This window comes from Helobdella robusta (assembly GCF_000326865.2).
Source record: "Helobdella robusta unplaced genomic scaffold HELROscaffold_30, whole genome shotgun sequence".
NCBI lineage: Eukaryota > Metazoa > Annelida > Clitellata > Rhynchobdellida > Glossiphoniidae > Helobdella > Helobdella robusta.
The window spans coordinates 1,062,678-1,076,599 of NW_008704502.1; the positions used below are offsets into that span (position 1 = coordinate 1,062,678).

General features: G+C 33.7%; 3 protein-coding genes across 3 annotated transcripts in view; 2 read left to right on the plus strand and 1 right to left on the minus strand.

Moving 5' to 3' along the window:
• Positions 1-1,409, plus strand: part of HELRODRAFT_157196 (hypothetical protein) — a gene marked incomplete at both ends in the record, with an annotated part of 2,730 nt that extends 1,321 nt beyond the window's left edge. Inside the window, 6 exons of the mRNA XM_009022013.1 lie at positions 280-349; positions 471-541; positions 651-736; positions 900-1,029; positions 1,172-1,234; positions 1,362-1,409. Of these exons, the coding sequence (XP_009020261.1) occupies positions 280-349; positions 471-541; positions 651-736; positions 900-1,029; positions 1,172-1,234; positions 1,362-1,409 (468 nt within the window). The remainder of the gene's footprint in view (positions 1-279; positions 350-470; positions 542-650; positions 737-899; positions 1,030-1,171; positions 1,235-1,361) is intronic.
• Positions 1,410-3,885: 2,476 nt separating this feature from the next.
• Positions 3,886-11,505, plus strand: HELRODRAFT_100479 (hypothetical protein). The gene is made up of 23 exons (XM_009022014.1): positions 3,886-4,069; positions 4,330-4,540; positions 4,810-4,870; positions 5,177-5,339; positions 5,472-5,525; positions 5,640-5,699; positions 5,809-5,890; positions 6,143-6,297; positions 6,537-6,593; positions 6,716-6,784; positions 6,938-7,015; positions 7,133-7,195; positions 7,254-7,341; positions 7,527-7,592; positions 7,678-7,760; positions 7,888-8,053; positions 8,184-8,258; positions 8,416-8,506; positions 8,817-8,898; positions 9,101-9,223; positions 9,366-9,857; positions 10,613-10,791; positions 10,870-11,505. The coding sequence occupies exons 1-21, from the start codon at positions 3,977-3,979 to the stop codon at positions 9,492-9,494; spliced, it is 2,049 nt and encodes a 682-aa protein (XP_009020262.1). The 5' UTR covers positions 3,886-3,976; the 3' UTR covers positions 9,495-9,857; positions 10,613-10,791; positions 10,870-11,505.
• HELRODRAFT_142989 (hypothetical protein) lies at positions 11,470-13,922 on the minus strand (the record flags this gene model as incomplete). The annotated part of the gene is made up of 8 exons (XM_009022015.1): positions 11,470-11,535; positions 11,752-11,817; positions 12,073-12,192; positions 12,318-12,410; positions 12,610-12,731; positions 12,865-13,001; positions 13,265-13,353; positions 13,860-13,922. Coding segments are annotated over 8 exons (756 nt in total), but the record flags the coding sequence as incomplete, so codon positions are not given.

The following is a 13,922-nucleotide window of genomic DNA, read 5'->3' on the forward strand; positions in this document are numbered from 1 at the left end:
TATTTACGTTGCTTTTAGGAACTGTTTTTTTTAATTTTAATCGTGTAAAATAATTTTCAAAGTCACCATTATCATTCTCACCAAGAACAGCAACATCATCATCATTACCAGAAACAACAACAACAACATCATCATTACCAAGAACAACAACATCATCATCATCATCATTACTAAGAACAACGACATCATCATTATCACCAACATCATCTTCATCACCAACATCATCATCATCATCACCAACATCATCATCAACATCATCATCATCGTCATCATCATCAGGAGTGCCCGTCTGGGATAGTGAAGGAAGATACCTTCAAAGAGATATACGCCCAGTTCTTTCCACAAGGGGGTAGAATTTTTTTGTATCATTATCATAACCATTTCCATTATCACTACCATTACCACCATTATCATCATCATCATTATCATCATCATCGTCTTCATCATCATCTTAACTTCACCATATGCAGACTCCAACCTCTACGCTCATTACGTCTTCAACGTGTTTGACCAGGATAGAGATGGAACAGTTAGCTTTGAGGTTGTCATCACCATCGTCATCATCATCATCATTGTAGTCGTCGTCATCATCATCATCATCATCATCATTGGTGTATCATTACCATAACTTTCCTCCCACACAAAACCAGGAATTCGTGTCAGGTCTATCGATATTGGCTCGCGGAGACAACCATGATAAATTATTGTGGGCATTTTCCTTATACGATCTGAATAGGTAATTTTTTCATTCGTTCGTTCATTCGTTCATTCGTTCGTTCGTTTACGTATATGTTCGTTCATTCTTTCGTTTGTTTGTGTGTTCGTTCGTTCACTCGCTCATTAATTCATTCATAATTTGTTCATCCATTCATTCATGCATTCATTTGTTTTCTCATTAGAGATGGAATGATAACCAGAGATGAGTTATTCGATATCGTTATATCGGTGTACGATCTGATCGGCAGCTGCTCCGAACCGGTCGGCGATGAAGTGAGCACTGCCCGCGACCACGTTGATAGGATATTTAAGGTTCAGATGTTTAAGATAACGATAATGATGATTGTCGTGATGATGACTGTTCATTCATTCATTCGTTCGTTCGTTCATTCATTCATTCATTCATTCATTTATTCAATCTTTCTTTCATTCCTTTATTCATTCAATCACGAAGAAAATGGACACGGATAACGATGGCGTCATTACCATTCACGAGTTCATTCAAGCCTGCGAAAAAGTTTGACCAAAATTATTTAGAATCAACAATTATGACTATAATTATATTCATAATTTTGAATATCATTCCTTCGTTCATTCACTCATCCCTCCGTTATAATTATAATTATTATTTTAAATTATAACAGGATGATAGCATATCAAAATCATTGAACGTGTTCGATACAGTTCTCTAAATGAAAGACTACCAAAGACAAATAATAAGAATAATAAAAACAATACACACACACACATAGAGAGAGAGAGAGAGAGAGAGAAAGAGAAAGAGAGAGAGAAAGAGAGAGAGAGTCAGGGAAAGAGATAAACCTATATATATTCTAGTATCCACGTATCATACCATTATACTATACATTTGCTCAGTTATGTATATATATATATATATATATCATGATATAAATTATATATCAACTATATATATATATATATATATATATATATATATATATAATATAAGTAGTTATTGAGACAAATTTTCGATTATTTAAATAGAAATTTTGATTGATTGATTGATTGATCGATCGATTGATTGATTTGATTTTCGTGCGAGGATTCGATTGAATGGTTGATTGAATGGTTGATTGAATGGTTTACGATCGTCTTCTTCTTCTCGCTTTTTCTTAACTCGTGTTAGACACTCTTTTGCCAAATCTGATTTTGCTTTTTCTGGTCCTTTTCTCTGGAACTCTCTACCTACTTCTCTGACTACTTCTCCATCACTTGCGAAGTCCAGAGCGGATCTCAAGACCCATCTGTTTTCAAAATTCATTGAGGAGTGCTGTTGAACATCGCGGAAATAGTGCTTTATAAGCTAATTGATTGATTGATTGATTGATTGATTGATTGATTGATTGATTGATTGATTGATTGATTGATTGATTGATTGATTGATTGATTGATTGATTGATTGATTGATAGATTTGTTGGTAGATTGATTGGTTGGTTGATCGATGATTTATCATTGATATATTGTTAAAAAAAACTGTTATTTATTGTTATATATTGTTATATCAGTGTAGCTATCGTTATATTTGTTGAAAGTATTGTTAATATATCTATACATTATATACATTTAGTGGTTGTATAGTATTTTAATCGTTTTTTTTTACTCTTATTATACATTCATTTAATTTTTAACAATAAAAATACAAATATGTTATATTTATTTTAGTTAAAAAATTAGATAAAACAGTTTGATAATGAATTTATCAAAATATTAGCTGGTTTTTTTTAGGTATATTTATATCCATGTATATGACAATTGAATAAGAATTGTTACAGATTAAATTTAGAAAATGAAGCGCTCGATATTTATAATATCAAACGTAATATCATAATATTTCAGCCAATGGCATGAGAATTCGTTTCAGTTCACTTTTAAATGTATAAATACTCAAATGTTTTTCTCAAATAATTTAAAAGTCAAATTTGTCATTCGGAAAATGTCGGTATTAATTTTCATAGTTAATTTTTAATAATTTAAATAATTTATTTTCTAATTTTGAAATAAATTCCAATTTTATTAACTTTCATTGCCTTCACACATCCAGTTAGATAAGTTTACTACACCAGTGGTGGTCTTAAAAAATAGATAAATAAAAATAAAAAAATGAAAAAAGCGAGTTAGGTCTGTGTCTAATATTAGTTTAGCTAGTAGAAGACAGTTGAGAAGTTAGACACCAAAATTTATAGACTAAAGATCCCCCGGAATACTAATTAATAGACAGGTTTATTATTTTATGATTTATTTACAACACTTAAAAAAAATTTCAAAATTTCTTACTTAAATTAATATAAATTTTTTCCTACAGAATTCAGACTTCTGTGTGACAAAACAGCAATAATAATTAAAAAAGGAAGACTTATAAAAATAAAACGTATTAAATAAGAAAGAGAAAATAACTAAAAAAATAATATGAGTAAAACAAAAGTTTCCAGAAAGTTCTTTTCAGTTACCTTCTTAGTAATCATTTGCTTAACATACACCCATTCTGAAGAATTCATTTATGATAATAATAATAATGATAATGGTGATGATGGTGGTGTGAGGAATTCAAATAATGATAATAATATAGTTATTGAAAATGATGATGTTGTTATTGGTGGGTACGGTGTGAGTGATAATGAGGGTAAAATGAGTGATAATAAGTTAAAAGGGGATGATGGAGTGTTGCCAGGGGATCATCATGATCTTCATCATCATCATGATCATCATCATGATCTTCATCATCATGAACATAGTGAGGAAGATGGACTGACTCACCATGGTCATCATCATCATGATCATCAGCATGGTGATGATAATGATGATTCCCACCACCAGCAACATCATCATCATCATCATGGTGGGGACATGTACCGGAAAGAGTTTAATGAAAATCTACAAGAAAGTAATAATAATAACAATGACAATGCTCATGAAACTTTCAGAGATCATGAAGATGATGTCACTCTAATCAACAATGATGCTGATAATGTTAACCCAATTGAAGTAGCAACAACAACAACAGCCAATCAAAATGTAGATGCTAGTCATCATAAAGAAATTTCGACCAATCATGGGCAAGCTGTTGTTGATGATAGTGATGATAAGACAGCCAATCTGAACTCAGAAGGTAATATCAACAACAACAATAATAATAACAAAGCTGATGACGACGACAACGATGATGATGGCAGAGATGACATTGATGTTAGCGATGACTTTGAGATTTTAGGCTTTCCAGAACCATTTGGTAAACTAGATATGAGTGAAGTTGCAAAGGTGATTAAGAAGAAAAAGAGGGATGGTAACAAGCTATCTACTGAGATCATATATAAGCCAGATGATAATGGAATTGTAAGTATGTTTGTCTGTGTTTGTGTGGTGTGTGTGTTTGTTTGTGTGTGTTTGTATGTGTGTTTATGGGAGTGTATATATGTGTGCTTGAATGTAACAGTAGGCTGGTGCAATTTTGATGTGATTTGAGAAATTAATGGCATGGTTTATTGCTTGATTGGATATTTGTTTTTCTAGAGAAATGAATTGAAATGATGCAAAATCTATTTATTTTAAATTAAAAAACCTGCAAAAAACAACAAACAACTTTTGTAAACCAGGTCAAAGTTCAAAAGTACACACAGACACGCGACCCAAACACCGGTCAGATAACATTGGATTTAGAAGAGGACACCATTGTACCTTCTTGGTCATCATTTGAGTCACCATCATCATCGCCATCGCCTTTGGAATCATCATCGTTATCGTCTTCGTCATCATCATCATCCTATGCTGATGATGTCAAGAAGGATGATGTTGTTGACGATGCTGGTTTGTGAACTGTTCATTTGTTTGCTTGTTTTTTTGTTCGTTCTTTCATATATTCATTCATTCGTTTGTTCATTCATTTATTCGTTCATTAATTCTGTTTGTGAGTTATGAATTGATATTTGTTTTACTAAAAAGTCTGCTACTTTTTGTTTAATGATTTTGTTACTTTTAACATTTCGGTTCTTCCATTCTTTCGTTAATTCATTCATTCAACCAATCATTAATTCAGTCACTCACTCATTCGTTCATTCATTTATTCTTTTATTCAGCTGAGCAGTTATACAAGCAGGCTCTGCTTTTTCTCAATGGAAGCAGTCAATCAGAGAAGAAGTAATTGAACATTTAGATAACATGGCCATAAAATCCAAATTAAATTTAATTAATTCTTCCTTTCTTTTTGTCTTCCTTTGTCTTTCTTTCATTCAGTTGTTTGCTAATTCATTCAGTCATTCGTTCATTGTTCATGTTTTTTTCATTCATCTTTTAATTGGTCTACTAATTAATTGATTGGTTGATCAATTGGTTGATTGAATAAACTGATCGTATGAATTCATTGAATTCTAACTTGAATTCTAATTCTAATTGATTCATCTCAATCAACCAATCCCAATCAACCGACCGACCGACCAATCACAGAGCCTATCAGATACTAGTTCAGGCAGCGGACCTTGGTCACGTGACTTCCATGGAGTTGGTCTCTATGGCCTATTTATTCGGGAACCATCTCAGGCAGGACGTTCAGAAGGCCAGAGAACTTTTCGAAAAACTTTCGAATCTTGGGTCCGCTCGAGGACAGCTGGTTGGTTGTTTGGTCGGTTGGTTGATTGGTCGGTTGGTTGATTGGTTGTGTGATTGATTGGTCGGTTAATTGGTTGTGTGATTGATTGATAGAGTTACTTGTTATAGTAATTTTTTAAACTCATCAACCAAGGGCTTGGGATTTCTTTATACAACCGGTCTAACTGTCAAATCGAGCCAAGCTAAGGTCTTAATCTTTAACATTATTTTATTATAACGATAATTATTAAGTTATTATTACTGTTATTACTTTTATAATTTATGCGCATAATTATTAGTTTTAAAATATCCGACCAATCAGAGCTTAGTCTATTTGACCTTCAGTGCATTTGGCGGTGACCCATTGGCTCAGATGGCGCTTGTTAGTACTGACGATGATTATGATAATGATGATGCTGTTTTTGATGATAATAATGATTGCGATGGTGGTGATGATGATGTGACGTCATCGTCACTAACTGACCAATTAGGGCTATCGCTACTGGAACGGGATTAGTGTTGAGACGAGTTGCGAAGCAGCCTTGAACTATTATAGGAAGGTTGCTACTAAAGGTCGGTTGACAGATTGGTTGATTGATTCATTCGTTCATTTGTTTGTTCATTCATTCATTAGTTCGTCCATTCATACCTCCATCTATTCATGCGTATAATTTTTGATTGGTTGATAAATTTATTAATTTTTTCATCCATTCGTTTGTTTTTGAGTTCACTCAATCATCTATCCTTTATTCATTTTTTAATTCACTCTCTCATTCATTTACTCGCCAGTCAGTTAATCTATCATTCATCCATTTCTACTTTCAGTCGCTCAGGACTTATCCATCGGAGGAGGAACTGTGGTGCATAGGGTGAGGCTGTACGACGAACTGGAATCACAGGGACTTCAAAGTGGGCTGCTGGACGAAGATCTCTTGCAGTACTATCAGTTCCTGGCCGATAAGGGAGATGTCCAGGCCCAGGTTTTTTGAGGAGGGGGGGGTTATGTTGGTCGTTGTCGTTTCTCTAGCTGACATTCAATTTTTTCAATATTCTCACATTCAGCCATTCATTCATTCATTCGTTTGTTTGTTTGTTCGTTTGTTTAGTTAGTTTATGAAACAATCAATCAGTTAATTTATTACGATCGAAATTATGATCATAATATATTTGTATGTTATAATTATGATTCAAATGATGACCGCCGTTTAAAATATCACAGCTCGGTCTTGGTCAGTTATTTTTTCAAGGTGGTCGAGGTGTTAATGTCAACCATCAAGTCAGTGATGATGACGTAAAGATGATGATGATTAATTACTTGCTTAATTATTATTAATTATTTATTTTTAATTAATTAATTAATTTTAATTGATCATTTCATTGACTATATAATTTTGCCAGATGGCTCACTACTACTTCACGCTGGCCGCCGAAGCTGGTAACGCTAACGCCAATGCGTATCTCGGAAAAGTTGGTTCATTCATTCATTCGTTTATTCGGTCTTTCATTTATTCATTCTTTATCCGTCCAGCCATTCACTATTAATTTTTTTCACAAATTTTTTCCTTTGTTCAATTTTTCATTCATTCATCGGCACGTTTATCCATCCATCCACTAATTCAGATGTACTTGGAAGGGACAGCAGTGACGAAGGCCAACAATGAAACAGCATACGACTATTTTAAGAAATCAGCTGATAAGGTCCTGATGATGATGACGATGATTGTGGTAATGATGATGACGATGATAATGGTGACACTATTATCATCATCATACTACCATCACCATCATCATGAAAATTTATTTATAACTACCCAGGGAAATCCCATGGGTCAGAGCGGGCTGGGACTAATCCATTTTCATGGCAAAGGGGTGGACAAGGTGCTATTATTATTATTATTATAATTATTATTGTTATAATTATTATTATATGGTCTAGGATTATAAAGAGGCTCTGAAGTATTTTACGCTTGCGGCCGATCAAGGATGGGTTGATGGGCAGCTTCAACTTGGAATCATGTACTACTGTTAGTTGATTGGTTGATCGATTGATTGGTTGGCTCGCTAGCTGGCAGTCTGATTGGTTGGTCGATTAATTGCTTGATTATGATTGGTTGGTCGTTTCATTTTTTTTGATTATTCATTCATTCAATCATTGATTCATTCCTTTATTTATTCATTTATTCGTTCGTTCGTTCATTCATCTGAACAGCTGGTGTTGGGGTGAAGAGAGACTTTAAAACAGCACTAAAATATTTTACTCTGGCTTCACAGTCAGGTAAGTTAATCATCATCATCATCATCCTGATCGTCATCATTATTACCTTCAACCTCATCATCGTCGTTGTCATTGTTGTCATCAGGTCACGTGCTGGCCTTCTACAATCTCGCCCAGATGCATGCAAGCGGAACAGGAGTGGTTAGGAGTTGTCCCACTGCGACTGAGGTCAGTTAGTGACTCAAAAAGTCTGAACATTGATAGGCTGTAAGGTCAAAAATTACTCACACAATCACCATCAGTCAATTACACAAAAACACATCTGACCAGCCGCACACCATCTGCAACCAATCAGCTCTTCAAGAACGTAGCCGAGCGCGGTGATTGGTCGGATATGTTGATGGACGGACACGCCCACTTCCACAAGGGCCAGTCAGATGAAGCTTTCGTCACCTACCTCCTCCTTGCTGAACTGGGCTACGAGGTGGCTCAAAGTAATGTCGCCTATATACTGGATCAAGGTGGGCGAATGAATAAATGGAAAACGAGTTGAATGAATGAATAAATGAAGGAATGAATGAAGAAGTGAATGAATGAATAAGTGAATGAATGAATAAATCGGTGATTAATTTTTTTTAATTATTTAAAAAGGTCTCAGCGGTTTTTTCGACGAGAATGAAAATTATCAAAGGGCATTCCTTTACTGGACTAGAGCTGCCCAGCAAGGTTGATTGATTGGTTGGCTGACTGATTGATTGGTTGGCTGACTGATTGATTGGCTGTTTGTTTGTTGATAAATCGACTGATTGGTTGATTGACTGGACGATTGACTGATTGCTTTATTAAGAATTGTACAACAATTTGTTCAAACTGTGCGAACTAGGTTACACCCCGGCTCGCGTTAAGATCGGCGACTACCACTACTACGGCTACGGCACGACCCCAGACTATGAATCGGCGGCCAATCATTACAGGTGGGAGGAGCTTATGTAATTTTCGAGTGATTTGATTGGATGTTGAGAGTTTACTTGTATGGTTCCTTTCATTCGAGTGATTGGATTGAATGTTTCATGTCATTTGATTGGATGTCGAAAAATTGCTGGCATGGTATGGATGTAAGTACAGTTGATCAATCACTTTTTAATTCAAATCGATCGCACATTCCATCAAGCAGTAAATTCGTCATTATCAAATCAGCGAGTCAAGCAAATTTTTAAATAATCAATCGACCGACCGACCAATCAACCGATCGACCAATCAACCGACCGACCAATCACGTAACAGGGTAGCGAGTGACCAGCAGCACAACGCACAAGCCATGTTCAACCTCGGCTACATGCACGAGAAAGGACTCGGAATGAAGCAGGTCCGTTGGTGGTTGAGCGGCTGATTGAGTGATCGAGTAAATTGATGAATGAATGAATAAATGAATGGATGGTTGAATCATTGTTCAATTGATTGAGTGATTAAGTTAATGAATGAATGGATGGTGGAATAATTCATGAATTAGGCTCATTATCAAATTAATGAATGGATGAATAAACGAATGAATGAACAACCGTCATCAGGACATCCACCTGGCGAAAAGATTCTACGACATGGCAGCTGAAACGAGTACTGACGCCGCCATTCCTGTCCTACTCGCACTGAGTAGGCTCAATGTCTTCTTCATGATTGAATACCTCAAAGACGTTAGTTGATTCATCGGTCAGTCGATCGACGGACGAACTAATTGGTTTATCTTTCTTTCCTGTTTCTCGTTCTTTCTTTCTCTTTCTCTCTCTGTAAATTTATAAATTACAAATGCACACAAGTACCCATAAATACATACAGACATTCAGTACCTACCAGCAGCTATTGGACCTGCGCCTAGAGACGCTAGGGCCCGACTGGGATTTGTACATTTTGGCTTTACTGGCAGTCCTTCTCGCTTTCATCATAGTTATCAGAAGGATGATATGATGATTATGATGATGATGGTGTCAATCTCAATTAATCAATCAATCAATCGACTAATTGATCGATCGACTAAATTTTTAACATCAATCTTCCTATCTTTCAATCATAAACTGAATTCAATTTACTGGTTTTTACGATGAATTGATAAATAGATTGATAAATACATTGATTTATTCATTCACATTCATCCATCCATTCATTCATATTCATTCAACACATATATTCAATCAATCATTCATTCACTTATTTATTTTAATAAAATTTGCTCTTATCTGTCACAATTTACAATGCATTTGTACGTACGAACACACACATATACACACGCACATATATATATATATATACAATTATATATATATATATATATACATATATATATATATAATTAGGGATGCACCGGATTCAGGTTTTTCAAATCCGGCCGGGGCCGGACTTAAAATTTAAAAACCGGCCGGGGCCGGATTTTAGTTACCATTTTACATACGTTAGTTTATGCATAACCCATGTTATAGCATAAAGAAAATTGTCGAGCTCATCTCACAATTAGTGATGTTAATATTATGTGTCATGTATGCACGTGCACAAGTTATTTTACACAAAGATCAGCTTATAATGTATGCATAATCCATGTTATAGCACAAAGAAAATTGTCGAGCTCACCTCACAATTAGTGATGTTGTTATTATGTGTCATGTATGCCTAGCCTAACCTTTAACATACCATGTTCTTAAATAATGCGATTATGTATATATATATATATATATATATATATATATATATATATATATATATATGTAGCTTTATGATCCGTCATATACAACTATATAGTATAAACACGTGCACAAGTTCTTTTACACAAAGATCAGCGTATAATTTATGCATAACCCATGTTATAGCACAAAGAAAATTGTCCAGCTCATTTCACAATTTGTGATGTTGTTATTATGTGTCATGTATGCTTAGCTTTTAACTTATTGACATAAAATTAATTGAATTCAATGAAATTTTTTTTCTATTTATAACATTTTTAAATGTCGATAGACGCTTAAATCCGGCCGAGGCCGGATTTGAAAAAAAAGCCGGATATTGGCCGGAGCCGGGGCCGAACTTCGGTGCATCCCTATATATAATATCCAAAAATGTAAACGTATATATGATGTATATGATTTATATATATTTTTTTACGATTCTTAACACCGAATGTTTTTTCAATATATATATGTGTGTGTGTATGTGTTTTTTTGTATGTGTAAGTATGTGTAACAACAACAACAATAATAAAAGTAATGTGTTGGTATGGTTATTATTATTATTATCGTTGTTGTTGTTTTTGCTGTTACTGGCGTTGCGAATTGAATTTTAATTTTGTCATTTTTTTGTTGTTGGTAGGAGGATTTGGTTAAAATATAAAATAGAGTGTAACAGTTATAAAAAGTAATTTAAGAAATGAATGAATGAATGAAAGGAACAAACAATGAATGAATGAAAGAATGGATAGAAGATTAATTTAAGTAGACAGGAAAAATGAACGAATTAAATAGTGAATAGACAGTTTAACGTTCATACGGCATTATCAGACGGTAAATAGCGGAGCGAAAATCATTCGAATGTAAAAACGCATTGACAGAATGGATGAATGATTGAATGAATTAATGAATAAACGAATGAGAGATCGACTGAATGTACAAGCAATGAATGAAAGAATGAAATGAAATGTTACATATGGACAACAATACTATAATATTTTTCCAGAAATAAATTTCTTATGCATACAAGCCAACTCCTCAATCAAATATTTCTCTATTTCAGCATCATCATCACCAACAACGACGACATCATTATCATGACTGCCAACATCATTATCAGCACAGCCAGGATCATTATCATCAGCGGCTATCGAAGAATTGTTGGTATTTTCTTCTTCCATGTTAATTTTTTTACTCTTGTTTTGTTTAGTATTTTTTAATCTGATCCATTTTTCGGAGTCTTTGGTTACAACGACTACTTCCCTTTTCCTGTTTTCTAGAATATTGCCAATGACGACCTGAATGAATGAAAGAATGAGCGATTAATTGAAAGAACGAATGGATGAATAAATGAATGAATGAAGCATTATTTCTTCAAACGTTTAATTATAATAATTTCAATTAGTATACTAATCAATCAATCGGCCATTAATCAGTCAGTCAATCAATCAATCAACCATTAATAAATCAATCAACCATTAATAAATCAATCGCCAATCAACCAGTTAACTAACTTGATGATTGTATGTATCAAGGGCTTTATGACATTTCTGTAATAACAAACTTGGGTCTGTTTCTAGCTGCATGAGTATGTATGTGAGTGTGTGTGTGTGTGCGTATGTATGTAGAAATTCACTTATTCATTCACTCCTTCATTCATTCATTCACTCTCCCATTCATTCATCTATCATTCATCCATTCACTTGAAACAAAATGACGAAGGCTCATGGCAGGATTTGATTCATTTATCCACCCATCCATTCGCTCATCGATTCATTCATCCATCATTCATTCATTCATCATGCATTCATTTATTCACTCACTCACTCACTCACTTTAAAAGAAACGACGAAAGCTCTAGGAAGGATCTTACTGGTCAGGGGTTTCAAAAATTTCGGCACAATTTGCAATGACAAATGCAATGGACCAGATGATGATTGGATTTTATGCTGGGGCTGGTTATGGTAATCAATCATCCAACCAACAACAAATCAGAGAATCAATCACATGATCAACCAATCAGTTGACCAATTAACCAATCAATCAATTAATCAATAAACCAACCAATCAATCAACCAACCATATCAACAAATGGAATGTAAAAATCGGAGACAGCTGCTGCCAAGTAGAGCATTGCAGATTCCATACATTCGTTTAAAAATTCAGAAGTAACCTGGTTGGTTTGTTGTTTAATTGGCTGTTTGATTGATTTAGTGAATGAATACATGCATGCGTGAATGGATAGGTGAATGGATTGATGAAAAACTTTTTAAATTTTTTTTGTATTCAATCAACATCAACCAATCAGACAAATTTTATTAAATCAATCAACTAACTAACCAATCAAATCAAAACTAGCCAGTCAAACAAACCTTCAAAAGATATAAATAATCGGAGAGAGTAGTAAATTCGACATTTAGTAGAGTTTTATTTTCAACATGCAGGTGATATTTTGCAAAACACATCCCTAACAATCCTTTAAATTCACTTTTAACTATTTTGGTGGATTTAATTTGATAACGATTTATGATCAAAGATTGAAGTGATAATCAACATCATCATCTTTGTAGCTTACCTGTCACGTCATCTTTATCATCACAATCATTTTCATCATCACCATAACTTACTTTTAACATCACCATCATCAGCATCATTAGTGGTGAACAGTTCTAGAAAGTTCTTGTGTTGGAAATTTCTATTGTAGGGCTGCAAAGAACCTCGCCTGTGCAAAAAGACCACTGCATAGCCAAGCCCTAAGAAATACCTTTATAATAAATCCATTAAAAAACATTATTATTAATATTATTATTAATTATAAATAAAATTATTTGAAAATGTTTCATTTCTTTGTAATTTCTATAAAATTAATTGATAAATCTAGCAGGTCGCATAACGTTGAAAAATGCGGAAGCATTTATTATAATTTATCATAAATCAATTTAATTTAATTAAATTGATCATAATGTGCAATGTTATAACATTTCAAGTCAGAATATTATATCATAATTTCATAATAAATCGTTTAACTCAGCTGAGGTAGAGCCTCTGGTTCCAATGCTAAAGTTGTCAATGTATCGAACTGTTCGACTCTCTAATGGCACAGTGGTACCGCCCGACTTTGAAATTAAAACTTCAAACAGTTAGTTAGGATTAGGGAATAAATAGGAGTTGCGTTACTTAGTTACTACAATCTACTCTACATTCTACAATAATTTCTGCAATCTAAGTAACTAATAACAATTATCACTGCTTGCATGATGGTGGTGATGATGGTGGGAGTGGTGATGATGATGATTTTATTGGTGTTGATAACGATGTCGGTAGAAATAGGTTTATTAATTTTTTATTTTTCTGAGGTTTCTTCTGGGCTTTGAATTTTTTAAAAGTATCAGACCACTAGTAATTAGTACTTAGTAGTAGTACCTTAATAAATAATCTAAAAGCTAATCAATCGATCATTGATATGATTAACATGCCATTGGTGTTAAAATCTATCAATGTCAATGGCATTTTTAAATTTTAATCAATTAATTAATTAAAGTTTAATTAAGGCTTTTTTCTTTTATAAGTTTAAATTAAAAGCCTAAGTAAAAAAATTTAGAAAAACTTAACTGAAACCAACCGTAATTAAAACAATTTTTTGATTTATCATCTGGTTATGCCGTATGAACGTAAAAATCTTATC